The 14,973-nt window shown below is 41.1% G+C and overlaps 1 protein-coding gene across 2 annotated transcripts in view; it reads left to right on the top strand.

Moving 5' to 3' along the window:
* The first annotated feature begins 6,991 nt into the window (after positions 1-6,991).
* The window catches only part of LOC105933136 (low-density lipoprotein receptor class A domain-containing protein 4), a 259,066-nt gene continuing 251,084 nt past the window's right edge, over positions 6,992-14,973 (top strand). For both annotated transcript variants that reach the window (XM_036129040.1, XM_036129039.1), the window contains exon 1: positions 6,992-7,631. In XM_036129040.1, the coding sequence (XP_035984933.1) occupies positions 7,592-7,631 (40 nt within the window). In that variant the 5' untranslated portion in view covers positions 6,992-7,591. The remainder of the gene's footprint in view (positions 7,632-14,973) is intronic.

The following is a 14,973-nucleotide window of genomic DNA, read 5'->3' as shown; positions in this document are numbered from 1 at the left end:
TTCTGTTTTTTTCTAAATTTGCTTTTCTGTTACTTGTGAAAAAGGAAGAAAGTGTTAAGACGGAGAAACAAAGTATAGAGATGTACTTTAGTGCGGTGGGCAGAGGTTTTTGTAACATGGGGGCTTTAATGGAAGGAGGACGATTTCCCTTTGCTACAAAAGTGTGACCTGGAAAAAATAAATAGATCTCTATGTTCTGGAAGACACAAACCAGAAAAAGGTACAAATTTACTTATAAAAATGGCCCTTTATAGTCTTAAATTAAATGTATAAAATGTTAATATGAATTCAGAATGAATGGATCAATGTCAGTGTCAATTAGTCAGCATGAATGTGTGTGTGTGGGTTGGGGGTTTGGTTGACTGATCTTGGAGATAAAGCAAGGGTGATAGAGCAACACGAAATAGTGCATAATTGTGACGTTAATGAAAATTGATAACTGGTTTTCCATAAATCTCACACATAAATACCTAAAAGGTTTATTAAGCCTTGTTTACCCTGCTGCCACTTGAAAGATCCATTGCAACCAATTACCACCATTAATTACCCGATGCGTAAAAAGAGTCCAAATTTGTGCATTTCCTTTCACTACTTATCCAGCTGTTCTTCATGTTGTTAGTCAACAAACGACATGAAGACATGAAGGAACTCAACAGATCTGGGATCTGCTTGGTCTGGGAGAACGTTGTGAAGTAGGTGAAGCAGTATTACATTATAAAACATCTCCAACTCTGAATATCTCTTGGGAAACTGATCCATTATCTGAACATTGAAAGAATATGGCATAGCTGAAAACCTATGAAAGCATCTAAAGTCAGAAACAGCAGAGATCTGCAGCTCAGGAGCAAAAACCTGCACAACTATTAGATTTGCACTCCACCAATCTGGGCCAAATGGAAGAGAGGCCAGAACAAAGCTACTGTTAAAGGAGAGCCATAAGAAATCCATTTCTAAAAATGCCCTCAAGCTCTCGATGAAGCCAGTGCTCAACATTCTGGCCTACATGCAGGTGTGTTACCATACATTTTTTTTGCTTGCCTGTATACTGCCTTCCTCAGATTGGTGTGGTGAAGAACCATCAGTTCACATCACCCTTGACATACCGTCCCAATCATGAAATATGATGGCGGCGCATCATGCTGTAGGTAATCTGTTTTTCAGCAGGGACAGGGAAGCTAGACAGAGCGGATGGGAAGATGGATGAAGCTAAATACAGAGCAATCATGGAAGAAAACCTGTTAGAGCCTGTAAAACACTTGAATTGGGCCACAAGGGAGTTCCTCTTGTAGCAGGACAATGACCCTAAACCCACCGCAAGAGCCACAATGGAATGATTCAAATCAAAACATTTTGGAATCGTCAAAATCCAGGCCCCCAAAATTAGTTTGTTTTCATCTAATCTAATCTAATCTAAACTGCGTTTGAACTATTTTGCATATTATAGTCTCTGCCATGTGCCAAGCTAAGCCAACTTTATTTATAAGCACTTTAAAAACAGCACAGCTGACCAAAGTGCTGGACAAAATTAACAGCATACCTGATTAACACATAAAATAAGTTACAATAAACTAGAGTAAAATACAATATAAATCATGTAACAATATTATAAGTAAGTTGAGTAAAGTATAATACAAAACACTTAAAAGATGTAAAAAAAAAAAAAAACGGGAATAAAATGAATAAAGTGAGCTCTGTCATGATACGTCAAAAGCTAATGAGAAAAGGTGGGTTTTCAGAGCAGATTTAAAAACGGACAGTGAGGAAACCTGTCTCGTGTAACGGCAGCAGATTCCAAAGCCTTGGAGCTGCCACAGAAAAAGCTCTGTCCCCTCGGAGCTTCCGCCGAATCCTCGGCACATCCAGGAGGAGCTGGTCCGCTGACCTGAGAGAGCAGGAAGGGCAATGCACTTGCAGAAGCTCAGAGAGGTAGTGAGGGGCCAGACCGTTCAACAATTTAAAAACAAATAAAAGAATCTTAAAATGAACCGTAAACTGAACAAACAACCAGTGCAATGAGGCTAAAACGGGAGTTATGTGCTCTCTCTTTTGTGAACCAGTTAAAAGGCGAGTAGCTGCATTCTGCACCAGCTGGAGACGAGACAGGGTTGTCTGGGAGACACCGTAATGCAGAGAGTCGCAGTAATCGAGGGGTGTTGTGATAAAAGCATGGATTACAGTTTAAAAGTGCTGTTTTAAAAGAATATGCTTCACCTTTTATAGTTGTCTCAGTTGATAAAAACTGGATTTCACCACTGCACTGATCTTCCTGTCACGATTAAAATCACTGTCAATTTTTATCCAAAGATTGGTGATAGTGGGTTGTATATTCTGATCCATAGGGCCAAGCTCTGCGGTGGACGACCTACTGGAGAACCCAGGACTAAAATACATAAGCTATGTCTTTTTGTCACTAAAATTAAGGAGGTTAAGAGTCATCCATGCTCTTACTTCCTCAGTGATAGTCCAGAGTAGGTTCCCTCATGTTTCAGGGGAACATAAACCTGGCGGTCATCGGCATAAAGATGGAATGTACAACTGTGCTTCCTGAAAATAGAGCCCATGGGAAGGAAGTATAATGAAAAAAGCAGCGGCACAAGCACTGAGCTATAAAGTCTGTAACATAAATGACCTTTTGCTATAAGTAGGGATATTCCAATCAAGATCCTTTGTTCTTATTACTGATACATTTCCTGTAGGTTCAAATATCTCTTTGCTAATACAGTTTTAATCTGATACATTTTTACAGCACGGCACTGCACACCACATGCCAAAACTAGGTGTTTTTGAACTGAATTACATCACTGATTACAAGTGCTCTATACACGAAGGAAAATGTTTAAAACAACATTTTTGTCTCTTTCTATAATGAACTTGAGATATCCTAACCTTGCCTGCAAACTTAACTCTCGTGGTATTTGTGCGTTCACAAATACACAAGAATCCATCTTGTTCCACTCCCGTCTCAATGGTTTGGGCCGTTTTTTGGTTTGAAACCAAGGTGATGCAGTGCTGTGGTTTACGGCGGGACATACCAACTGTGACGAAAGCAAGAGTTGGCGAGCCTACAGCTGAACCAACACAAACATGGCAGCGCAGGAGGACACACGCGTAGCTGCTGCTATCACATCTGTTTTGGCAGAATCCACACTTTCTTATTTAAAAGAAGAACAGCAAGAAGTACCTTGACCAGCCGCCTGCTGCTTACATTTTCATTTGATAGCGTGATTGACCAAAACCAACCTTGGGTAGGCGGGCACTAAGTGTCTCTTTGCCCATTCGGCTCGGTAAGTTCTGCTGAATGTTCCTCCATTCCCCAAAAACATTAGATGGGAGCAGGACCAGATTGATAATATGCAGAACGGAGAGTGCTACACTCACAGTATATTTCACCAGATAACTTTGGCTCAGGATTTCAAAAACAGTTTTTCAAACAAAATGAAACTTGAAATATAAGCCAGTGATGTAAACGTAGATATCTACTGAAGACCATGTTTAAACAATGAATACATTTGAATACACTTTTCAGTATTTATGTCTTCTTTATTTATTGTATAAATTTAAATTATTCAAATTTGTCATTAGTTATACCGATACTTGAGATGAATGCAGCATACCGACACAGGCTGATTCCTATTTTAAAAATGTTCTGAAACTGCAGCTGACCAGACTAAACGACATACTCAGCATCCACAAAATGCTTCCTATGACAATGCAGGAAATGTCTTCCTCTGGTAAGATTACAAGCAACATAATGCAATTTGTGTGACCAAATAAAATAACCTTTGACCACAGGGTTTCTGGGATAAATAGAAACTATCAGCAGTTAGAATTAGTGTTAAGTAAAAGTCTTAATGATGCTCATTTTCTTCAACGCGCTGGCTGAGAGGAACCGCGCCATAACCAGAACACATTCTGGTTAAGTTTGATTCCCGTGGTATCCCATAAGCTACCTGGACCATCAAATAGTTAAACTTTTTAGCCGTGACAACTTCTGAACAATTTTTAATATAAGATATCATCCTTCAGAAACTACGCGTTTCTGAAGGATGAAGTTGATGTCTGTCTACACTCAATAGTTGGTAATTAACAGGCAAACCTGTTTACTTTTTCTTAAGTATTGGATAAAAAGTACAATTTGGAGCTTTTAAATTGACAATCTGGTAAAGAATTAGAAGCCAGAGAAATCAGATTAATAAATAATGAAGCCTTTCAGTTGAAAGGTTGAGCATCTTCAAGAGTGAATAAGACAAAAAGAGTCTCTGTTGTTTTACCGTATCTCTATAATAAACCTTTTTTATGCCTTATCACAAGCAATCAACAGAACAAGCAGAAACTATTACCTGTGTCACATTATTAGGGGCTCAGGCCTGAGTGCCAGATGTTCACACAGACGTACATGGATGTGCGGTGGGCCCGGCTTTGTCAACAACAGACTGGAGAACACAGCAGAGGGATGGTGTGTGACGTCATACCATAGTCCATCTAGACAGATCCGTTAAGTTCTTCACAAAACTATTTGTTTAGTTCTTTCTACCTAAAATGATGACATTTCCCTTGTTGCTCCTTTAAGGTCTGGTGACAATACAGCAGGTGTTGTTCTTTATATTCTTTGTTTGTTTCTGTAGCTCTTCCCTCAGACTTTTCTGGTTTAGATCCCTGTAGAGCTGGCTGTGAACCTGCCACTGGTTTGCTCTGTAGCTCTATTCAACAGTCTCTCCAGTACACTGTGACACATAAAGTACAGCTAGCAGCAAACTTCTGGTTTATGTAGTTCTGTTTTAAGAAACTAGGAGCGTTTTTCTTTTCAATACCTTAGTGACTCAGAATTTCACAGTTGGATCGGGTCTGAGATGGGACTGGAGAACAGGTGTTGTCCTCAAATGACCAGAAAACAAATACGCACTGGGAACCCTGCTTTCTCCGGCCAGCCATGACAACAACTTGTCCTCAGATGACACGGCACATGGACAGACGGCTATCAGTTTAGGAAGTAGTTGTAGTAATAGTTTAAGTTTCCCTCTCCACACAGACTGGAGTGACTCTTAAAAAGAAAACATTCTGTTGTTCATCTGACAAACTTTTTTAATGATTTTACAATGCTTTCCTCTGTATAGTACATTGACTTGTAAAAAAACTTAAATAAAAAATGATCATCTTTAGCACAGTTGGAACTTTGAGTGAAAACACAGGAGTAATTTAATTAAATACATGCAATTGTTGTACAGTTTTCAGTTTTCTTGTAAACTGGGGGATTCTTGGAGGCTGTATAGTAGCAGAGGTCTCTCTCTGATCAAACAATGTGGAAAGCCTTCCCAGAACAGTCGAAACTGTTGTGGATGCAAAAGGTGGGCTGGCATTATATCAAACCCCATGGACTAAGAGTTGGATGACACTTGAGGTCATATGTGTGGGAAAGCTGTTGAGCATATACGTTTGGTAAAACAGTGTAGCTCAAGCTCAGTCATCTATGACAGGGAGTGAATGTGAACAGAAATTTCAACTCCTGACACGGATCCTCATTAGGATTCAGGTCTGGGTCATTCTAAGACACGGCCATGCTTTGACCTTTGCCCTTCTTCTACTTCTACCTTCCATCTATTGAGTCTTCTGCAGCCAAAAAAAAATGTTTTTCTGACATTGAACTCCAAAAAGCATAAAACTTAGTTTTGATCCCATCTAACCAGAACACTCTTTTTAACATGTTTTTATGTCCTTCCCTAACTTTTATGGCGTTTTTCAGCAGTGGCTCGACTGCTGCTGCTCTTCTATAAAAGCCCAGATTTGTCAGATTAGCTAAAAACAACCAAAATACCATATTTTAATGCACTGAAGAATTTTTGAATGAAATGATTTTGTGGATCTGCCTGCTGTAATGAGGCTCGATAAGACCCAGCAAACAAAGCTGAGATAACACACAGCTCTGCCGAGCCTTTCCAAAACTCCTCAGACAGGGTGTGTGGTTGCTTATCGTCTGCGTGTGGTTCTGTTTTGTTTCCCACAAACAAATTCCTCCCATCTTTGACTTGTTCTGTGTCATTTCTTGCCTCCAACGTGTTTTTAAACCTGTTTCTTTTCTTATCTTGTGTTTGATTTTTAATGTGCTTCCATGCCTCTGCCTCGTCTTTTCTTTGAAATTTTTTGTCTGTTTCTTTTCTCTTTGTTTTCTTTTCCTAGTTGCTTTCATTTTATGTGGGTTGTCTCTCTCTTTTATGTTCTAACACAGGCTTTCCTCCCTCTGTGATTTCTTCCCCAGTCACACCCCATCCCTCTGTTGTGCTGCATCTCCCCTGTACCCTCATTCTTTATGTCTCAAAAACAAGAAAAAGTAGTTTTCCCTCGCTCCAAATGGCCTACCTCTTCTTCTCACCTCCTCCCCCCCCTCTTTCCTTGTCCTCTTTTTTTTCTCTCTATTCTTTGGATTTTATTTCTTTCCAGACACACAAACACAGCACTTGGTACTTTTGAAATGTAAATAAAGTTTTGTTGTTTCCTCAGCTGTAGCCTCCTCCAGCCCTGTTTATCAGGCCGACTTCAAAGTGGCACGCTGACACGCGGTGCTATCTCTCTCCGCCGTTCAATGAAACAGGGTCACAGGCGGCGCTTGGCTGTTAGGAAAAAAAAAAAAAAACTTTCCCCTTTCATGTGAGAGCCTGGTGGGTGAGAGGAACTAAAGTGGGCCATGCCAGCCAGCCACCCACCAGCTATCCTAACTCAGACTCCGTTCGGCCACTGCTGCACGCATCTGCGTGTGTGTGTGTGTGTGTGTGTGTGTGTGTGTGTGTGTGTGGGGAGCGTGTTTGAGTTCGGGCGTGGGAGTTTGTGGAGGTGTGTTGTCTTGGCGCTCCTCTCTCAGCCGCTTGTTGCAGGCTAGCAGTTAGCCCTGCCTGTGTTTTTCTGTGCCGTACCTATTCCACCTGTTGTTTCTGATAACTCATGAATGCATTCACTGAGTTGCTCTCCCTCTTTCTGTGTTTCTCTCTCCTTTCTCTAGCTGTGCGGCCAACGCGACAGCGGCAGAGTATAGTTGCCGATGAATTTCGGACTGGACATACGTGGGAGGAAGAAAACCGGGTTATAGGAGGAAGCGAACGATCAAAAAGTATCAGAGGCGGCAGCAATGTTGTCGAGAGCCGCTTATAAAACACAAGGCTGAGCCACACCCCACGCTGCATCCTTCATCCTCTTCTAACTGCGCCACAAAAAAAAAACCCATCCATCTCTGACATCGTCCGTCCTCTTTCCTCTGATCCATCCCTCTATCCCCCCCCACCCCCATCAGAACAAAGCTGAACCCCTGCTACAGACCAGTGGTCCAGGCGGCAGTAAAAAGAACAAGGGGGTGACGAGACAAGCTGTCACTAAGCACAGGAGGGACCTTCACTTGCCGCTGGGTGTGAAAGAAACAGCTGCTTTTAACTCGAGCACATGGGCCGTTAATGAGCAGAGATGGCAGTGAGACTGGCTGGTGCCACCCCTTCCTCTCGACCACCCTCCCTCCCCCAAACGGCCCCCGCCTGGACAGGTTGAGGTCGGTCCATCGGCATCCGTCGCAGCATCCGCAGCAGGCTGGCTGAGCGTGGGAAGGAGCAGTATGCAGGAAACTGACCTACAAGCTACAAATGCCTTCAAAGGTAAAAGCTGATAATTGGCAGAGCTGGGTGTCTCTCGTTGTGTACGTTTGTTGTGTATTAAACTGTGTGTCCTTGTAAGAAAATCTACTGACAGCGTGGACGTCAAGCCGGACACCACGGCGATCTTTCCACAAGTTTGCACGCACTCACGATGGGAGTCATGCAGTGGGTGTCTGGAATTGTCCTTTTAATGATGTTACACTTATGAATCAATACCAGACAGTGATCAGAAGCAACGTACACCCTGCTACTACCGGCCTGGTCTCCAGAACTGCCTTTACTCCTCATTTCATAGAGTCAACAAGGTGTCAGAAACATTGCTCAGAGTTTTGTTACGAGCTGCACATCCACATCGTGATCATTCCTTCCAGCACATCTCAAAGGCGCTCTGTAGGACTGAGAACTAGTGAACTTAATGTCATGTTCAAGAAACCACTTTCAGACTATTTGAACTTTATGATATGGATGATTATCCTGAATTACTCATAAAAAGATGTATGCGCTGTGGTCACGAAGGGATGGAGGTGGTCAGCAAGAATCCTCAGGTGTTTACACCTCCATCAGTCTGAACTGTTGCTCATAGACAGGGTGGGTCCATTCTTTTGCATCAAATTCTGAGCCTACCATATGAGTGTTGCAGCAAAACTGTGGCCTCAGTTTCTCTTCCTTAGCTGTAAGGAGTGGCACCTGGTGAGATGTTTTGGTGCTGTAGCTGCTTCAAGGTTCCACATGTTGTCCATCTGCATGTGATACCTAATACCTCGGTTGTGTATTTGAGCTACTGTTTCCTTTCTATCCTCCAGACCCAGTCTGCCCAACCACATCTGATGTCAACAAGTCATTTTTGTCCATACAACTGCTTCTCACTGAGTAGTTTTAATTTCGGTCTATTATCTCTAAATCTTGGGTGGTTTTGTGTGGAAATCCCAGCAATGTTTGACATATTCAGACAAGCTAGTCAGTCACCAACAACCCTACCAGGTGCAAAGTTGTTTAAATACCTTTTCTTCCATATTCTGATGCTCAGTGTGAACTCTAGCAATGAAATGTAATTTGTGTAAAAAAAAAAAAAACATTTAAACATTTGTTCCCAATAACATGTCCAACAGGTACAGCCTTTTTATCATATGAGCCAAAGTCACATTTTGTGCAGCAGTGAGTCTCGTTTCTGAAATGTCCACATTTAACATGTTTCGGGAAAGAATAGAAGGTCATTTTTTATTTTGTTAGGGGAAAATAACTTTTCAATTTGAATAAAGTTTGTAAAAGACAGATTGGACATTCTTAAAGAATGTAAAACAAGAATGTTAATAATTAAGATAAAAAGTACAATAAGTACCTGATTGATTATAGAATAGATATAGAAATATCCTTCACAGTCATGATAGAGTGGTTATCATTTGATATAGTTTTGATTAGCAAGTTCCGATGGACAGAAACAAAAGACTGCTTTAGCTAATTCCATATAAATATAACAGTTTCTGCCCTATTATACCAAATTAGCTTCAACACATTCAGATGTCCCTTGATAGACTTCGAAAAAACAACAACAGCCATGAACATGTTTGATAAGTTTATTACTATGGCAGCCAAATTAGGTAAGCATGGATGTAACATCTAGTTACTGCAAATCTTGTTTTCTTAAATACTGTGTCCCCTGCTCATATCAGGAGGAGTTGCACTCCGCATTCACTTTGGTGAAAAATGACAAGGACTTAGAATGGGAACAAGACTTGCAACATGGTATTACTCGTCATGCAATTAAAGCAATGTGAAAAATACCAAACCTGATCTTAAAAATTGTGGCATGCTTGTAAATAAACAAAACTGAATATTAACCGCCTACTAAGAACAGCCATCAGGCTGAAAGGACGGAAGAATCCTGGGACAAAACAATTTTACCATGCTGGATCCAGTGACTAGAGCGGAGCAGCGTGTGTGTATGTGTGTGTGTGTGTGTGTGTGTGTGTGTGTGTGTGTGCGTGTGTGTGTGTGTGTGTGTGCGTGTGTGTGTGTGTGTGTGCGCGTGCATGCGTGCGTGGGAGCATTGACCACGGTCTATGTCTTTCACTGACAGTGGTGCAACAAGCTCCCATTACAGCTGTCGTTACGTAACTTAAGGCCTGTTCTCATTCATAAAATGGTGAAATTGCAGACATATCTGGGTAGATTTTAAACGGTGACAGAATGTACAAGACGGGGACTTTTCCTGTTAATCGGGGCGTGTGGTCATTCTAGAACAGCGGGTTATCCATAACTCCCCTCCCTCACTGTTTCAATACGGGCTCTGTAACTTCCATCCATCCATCCATCCATCCTCTATACCACCTTACCGTGGAGGTTTACAGGAATCTCCAGCGATCAAAGTACAGTGATTTTGTATTAAATTATTTTGGGGCTTCCTTGGTTTGTAATATATTGGCTGTTGTGAAGTGTTGGTGGAGGTAAATCCAGATGTTTAGAGATGAATGTCGCTGACCATAGTCTGACCTTACTGCTCCTTCCTGCATTCAGTGGGGCGTTGGGGAGGAGCTGACAGCTGACTAAGTCAGCTTTTTCAGGTTTTAGGATGGATACATAATCTTTTAATAACTTTAGTTATTTATCTTTTTACTTTTGTTTTTAGCACTTTGAGACACTTAAAGAGCACTATAAATAATACATAATTTTTATAATGTTATTCCATCCATCTATTTTCTCTACCTGCTTATCCATGAAGGTTGGGGGGCTGGTGCCTATTTCTAATTGGAGAGAGTGGGGTAAACCCTGGACACTTCTATTTTTTTTTTAAGTTATTAACATTATTACCTCCAACAACTGGATGGAGGTTTTCAATCAACAGGGCTGGAGAAGCTCTACTGAGTTGCATTTAACATGCAACTCAGTAGAGTTGCACTGATACACAATACGGTAGAATAATGATAAACAGGGATATATCTGATTTGTCAGTTATTATATTTTCTTATTAAACTCAGACATACATTTTTTTTCTTCTTTTTGCAGAACTTCCGCTGACAAAACAACCCCATTTTCTTTGTTTTTTAATAATTAATATTGTTTCTAAGAAAAAGTTTAAGTTTTCTATTCATTAAAAACGGTTTTGTGCGTGCTTGGTGTCTGGAGAGATTATGTGAAGGATTTGATCTTCCTCTTCCTTTTACAACAGCTCCCAAGCAGCCAATAGTGCATGCAATTTACTCAGTTAAAGGTAAATAGTCACGTTGTATGCTTATAAAAATAGACCAAAAACCATTTGATCATGATAAAATAAGGTTATATACTCCAAGTGTCCACTCTGATAGTGTTTTCATAGTTCTTTTTGAGCCTAAATAGAACCCAGCACAGGGTGTGGTGTTATCTACTGGCGGTACTGCAGAACTATCAGAACTATCATATGACAACAAATAAATCAATAAATCAAAATTTAATGATGCCTGACTGAGTTTGATCCACTGCGATGCCTCAGTGTAAAGCAACAGCTGGCGTGATCTAAGACCAACCGTTATTAATTAAATAAACCGATCTACAGGAACTATAAGAGCCTCATATCAGAACATCGCAGAGAAAGAAAATTCCTGTTAATAAACAGAGACAGGGACACAGCATCAAGGTAAGAACCAATATTAATCAATCAATCTATTTATAATGTTTGTACTTAAGACTCTAGAGGCTAAGACGAGCATTGCTATTACTATTATCACAGTATTAATAAGGACGTTAACTCACACCAATCAACTCTGAGGTCACATCTGAGTAATCAGCAGCTTTAGTTTCGGCTTCACTGAACACCAACGTTCATTCTGTATTCCCAGTACCATTCCATTTTTTTCCCTCTTGAAATCTTATTCTTTTGCTTTTTTTTTTTACTGGATCTTGGACCTTTCTTCATTGTTTCCATTACTTTGCTGGGAGATGCTAATAGCAGTTAGCCACTGTCTTGTTTTACCCTCTGCTGCACATTCACAGTGATGTACTTGCGCTGTTATTAAAAATAAACACAAAGGGCTTTATTTCCTAACAAACTGAGCAAAAACAAAGCGTAAAATGCCAAAATTATAACTAATACGCCAGCAATACGTGATAATCTTTCATATAAACTTTGTGTGAGTGAGTTACTAAAGTATAAATAAAAAAAGGCAAATAACATGGCTATGCACCTTTAAATGAGGTGGACAGAATCTGCTTTGCATTTCTTATCCACTGAAGAGGCAATCTTTGAAGATCAGGCGCAACACCCCCACTTATTGTTCACACAGTTGTTTTTTTTGTCCACGCAATTTAGTGGTCTTTATTTGGAATCTTTGAAAATCAGTCCCTTACAGTACAGGGCAGCGAAAGCACAAAGTCTTCACATCCTGACATTTAAAGTAAAACATTACAGCGGGTCTTCTCAAACATTAGATCCAAACGTCCTAATCTGATTCCCCGGCTTTAGTCGGACTGATTGGTCCACTTCCCAACCGGGGCTGAGCTTTGTGAAAGGCTGTGTTACAGTATAGCTCTGTAAGAAACTGACAATATACATCCATCATGCTTTTTTCTGTTGTAGGATTTATAAGGCAGCCTGATAAGAAAAAGCCAGTCACTTCAGAATCAGAATTAGAATCAACTTTATTAACCGAGTTTTTGGGTACAAACTGTAATATTCTGTCTTGGTTCCTGTTTATGATTTGGTTAAAGTTAGTTTTTCCCTGCTTTTTGGTTTATTTGTGTTTTAGGTTCTGTCATAGTTGGAGTTCTGTCTTAGTTTTGGTTTTTGTCTTAGTGTGAGTTTTGAGGCTTCTTTTACAGTTATTGTTTTAAGTTTGGTTTCTGATCTGGTCTTGTTTTGAGCCTCAGCACTGATGTCTGGTCTAATTACTTACTCTGCACACCTACCTAACTCCACCCCTGCTGCAATCACCTCTCACCGGTTTCACCTGCTTCCACCTCCATATAAACTGCTGAGACCAGACATCAGTGCCAGGTCGTCTTGTTGAGTTATGGGTGAATCTCCTTCTGCAAGATTCTGTTTTTGATTTGCTTTTGGATTTTTGACCCCCTTTGTCTCCAGTAACCTGAGCCATCCTGTCCTGTCTGATCCTGCCCTGCCCTGCCTGCACAACTGGACTGTTGTTACAACAGGTTTTTTTGGATTTTGTCTCTGTTTTGATTTCTGTTATTAAAATCCTTCGTTTTAAAGAAACCTCTGCTGGTCTGGCTGAATTCTGGGTCCCCTGCCTCTGATCATTACACAAACAAGGAATTTGACTTTGGTTTCCAACAATTGCATCGTAAAACAAACAGCAAACGACATTATATAATAAAGACCCTTAACGGAGAATGGTTAAGAACAGGAGCAGGATGTACAAGAGAGTGGCTGGGATGTGTAAACTTTGGAATCCTTGCAACTCCTTGCTCAGTGTCTAGTTAACCACAGCATAAGGCCATAATAAATAGTTTATTCTCTGCCCTCTTTGTTGGTTTTCCTGCAGTCTTGTGTAAGTAGCAGCATACTGGATAGCTTGCTGCCTTGCCTGCTGTTCACAATGGGCAGCTTCTTGCGATACTGCCCCAAATGAGCAGATGTTGTAACTGCATGACGTTGCCAAGACAATTTACTCCACCATTAAGAATGCGGTGTGAGAGCGAGAGTGACACAGCAATCCACGTCGGCCTTCACTCATACAGGTATAATCCAAGTAGCTGAAAGGTTCCCGTTAATTGTGTTTTACTGTGGTTAAGTGGAACAGCATGGACGACAGCGTGAAAGCATTTGGAGGAGGGTTAGTTTTTCATCTGACAGGAAACCGCTCAGAAAGGTCCAAAATGCCCCCTATAAATGAGTTAAACCCAAACACATGCTGAATGGCTGCTGTTCAGTAATGGAATAAAATCTGTCTGTTCTAGTTGGAATGATTGTGTTTTTAAGAAGGAGGAAACTGAACCCACACCACAGATATAAAGAAGCAGACTTACTTTCAAGTGTGAAATTGTATTTTTGGACACATTTGCAACATTATTAGACTTTTTATCTTATTCTTTCTCCTTTTTAGGGGTCACCAGAGGGAGTCATCTGTCTCCATCTAACCGTATCTTCTGCATCTTCTTCTCTCACACCAATACCTTTATGTCCTCTTTAACTCCATCCATAAATATCCCATGTGGTCTTCCTCTAGAGCTCCTGTCCTCACTGTTTCTAAACTGTACAACATCTCTTGTCTCACCACCGTCTTATACACCTTTTCCTTTCATTTTTGCTGAAACCCTTTATCACACAACACACCTCACACTTTTCTCCACCCATTCCAGCCTGCTTGGACGGGTTTCTTCACCTCTTTTTCACACTCACTGTTGCTCTGCACTGTTTGAGTACTTAAAATCCTCCATCTTCTTTATCTCTGCTCCAAGCAACCTCACGGCTCAACTTGAGTCCCGATCATTCACTCGGATGTATTCTGTGTTGCTACAGCTAACCTTCATTCCTCTCCTGTCCAGGGCAAACCCTCATCTCTCTGGATTTTCCTCCACCTGTTCCCCGCTCTCGCCGCAGATCCCAATGTTGTCTGCAAACATCACAGTCCAGGGAGATTCCTGTTTCACCTCATCTGTCAACCTGTGCATCACCACAGCAAAGAGAAACGGGCTCAGAGCCGATCCTTACTACCTTACAGCTCTTATACATGTCAGGCGCCACTCTAACATACTTCTCTTCTACTCCAGACTTCCTCATGCAGTACCACAGCTCCTCTCTCAGCACCCTGTCATATGCTTTCTGTTGAGCTACTAACACACAATGCAGCTCTCTCTGACCTTCTCTGTACTTCTCCATCAACATCCTCAAAACAAATACTGCATCTGTTGTGCTTTTTCTTGGAATGAAACTAAACCGCTGCTCACAGATGCTCACCTCTGGCCTCAGTCTACGTCCACTACTCTTTCCCCTAACTTCACTGCATGACTCACTGACTTTAATTCCTCTGTAGTTGCCACAACTTTGACCATCTCCCTTGTTTTTGAAAATTGGTACCAGCAAACTTCTCCTCCATTCTTTGGCGATCTTCTTGCTTCTTGGAGAAGAAAGTATTCACTACAGATATTTCAATCCTCTTTGCAAAATCTAGCACCATTGGTCCTTCTGCATTCTTGTTCTAGATACCAAACCTGCTCATCACTTTCTCATCCCCTTTGCTCCAACGTGTCCATTGAAATCTGCACCAATCAACACTCTCTCACCTCTGTGGGTATTCTGCTTCACTTCATCTAACTCAGTAACCCCTTAATTATTCACGTCATCCTTCTCTTCTTCCTCTTTACCTTTGCTCATCAACAGTAGTTCAATTTCCACTGGTACTCTGTCAGT

Source organism: Fundulus heteroclitus, chromosome 3 (genome assembly GCF_011125445.2).
Source record: "Fundulus heteroclitus isolate FHET01 chromosome 3, MU-UCD_Fhet_4.1, whole genome shotgun sequence".
In the NCBI taxonomy this organism is placed as follows: Eukaryota; Metazoa; Chordata; class Actinopteri; order Cyprinodontiformes; family Fundulidae; genus Fundulus; species Fundulus heteroclitus.
The sequence above is the reverse complement of the archived record's forward strand: the minus strand, read 5'-3'. Positions and strand labels throughout refer to the sequence as shown.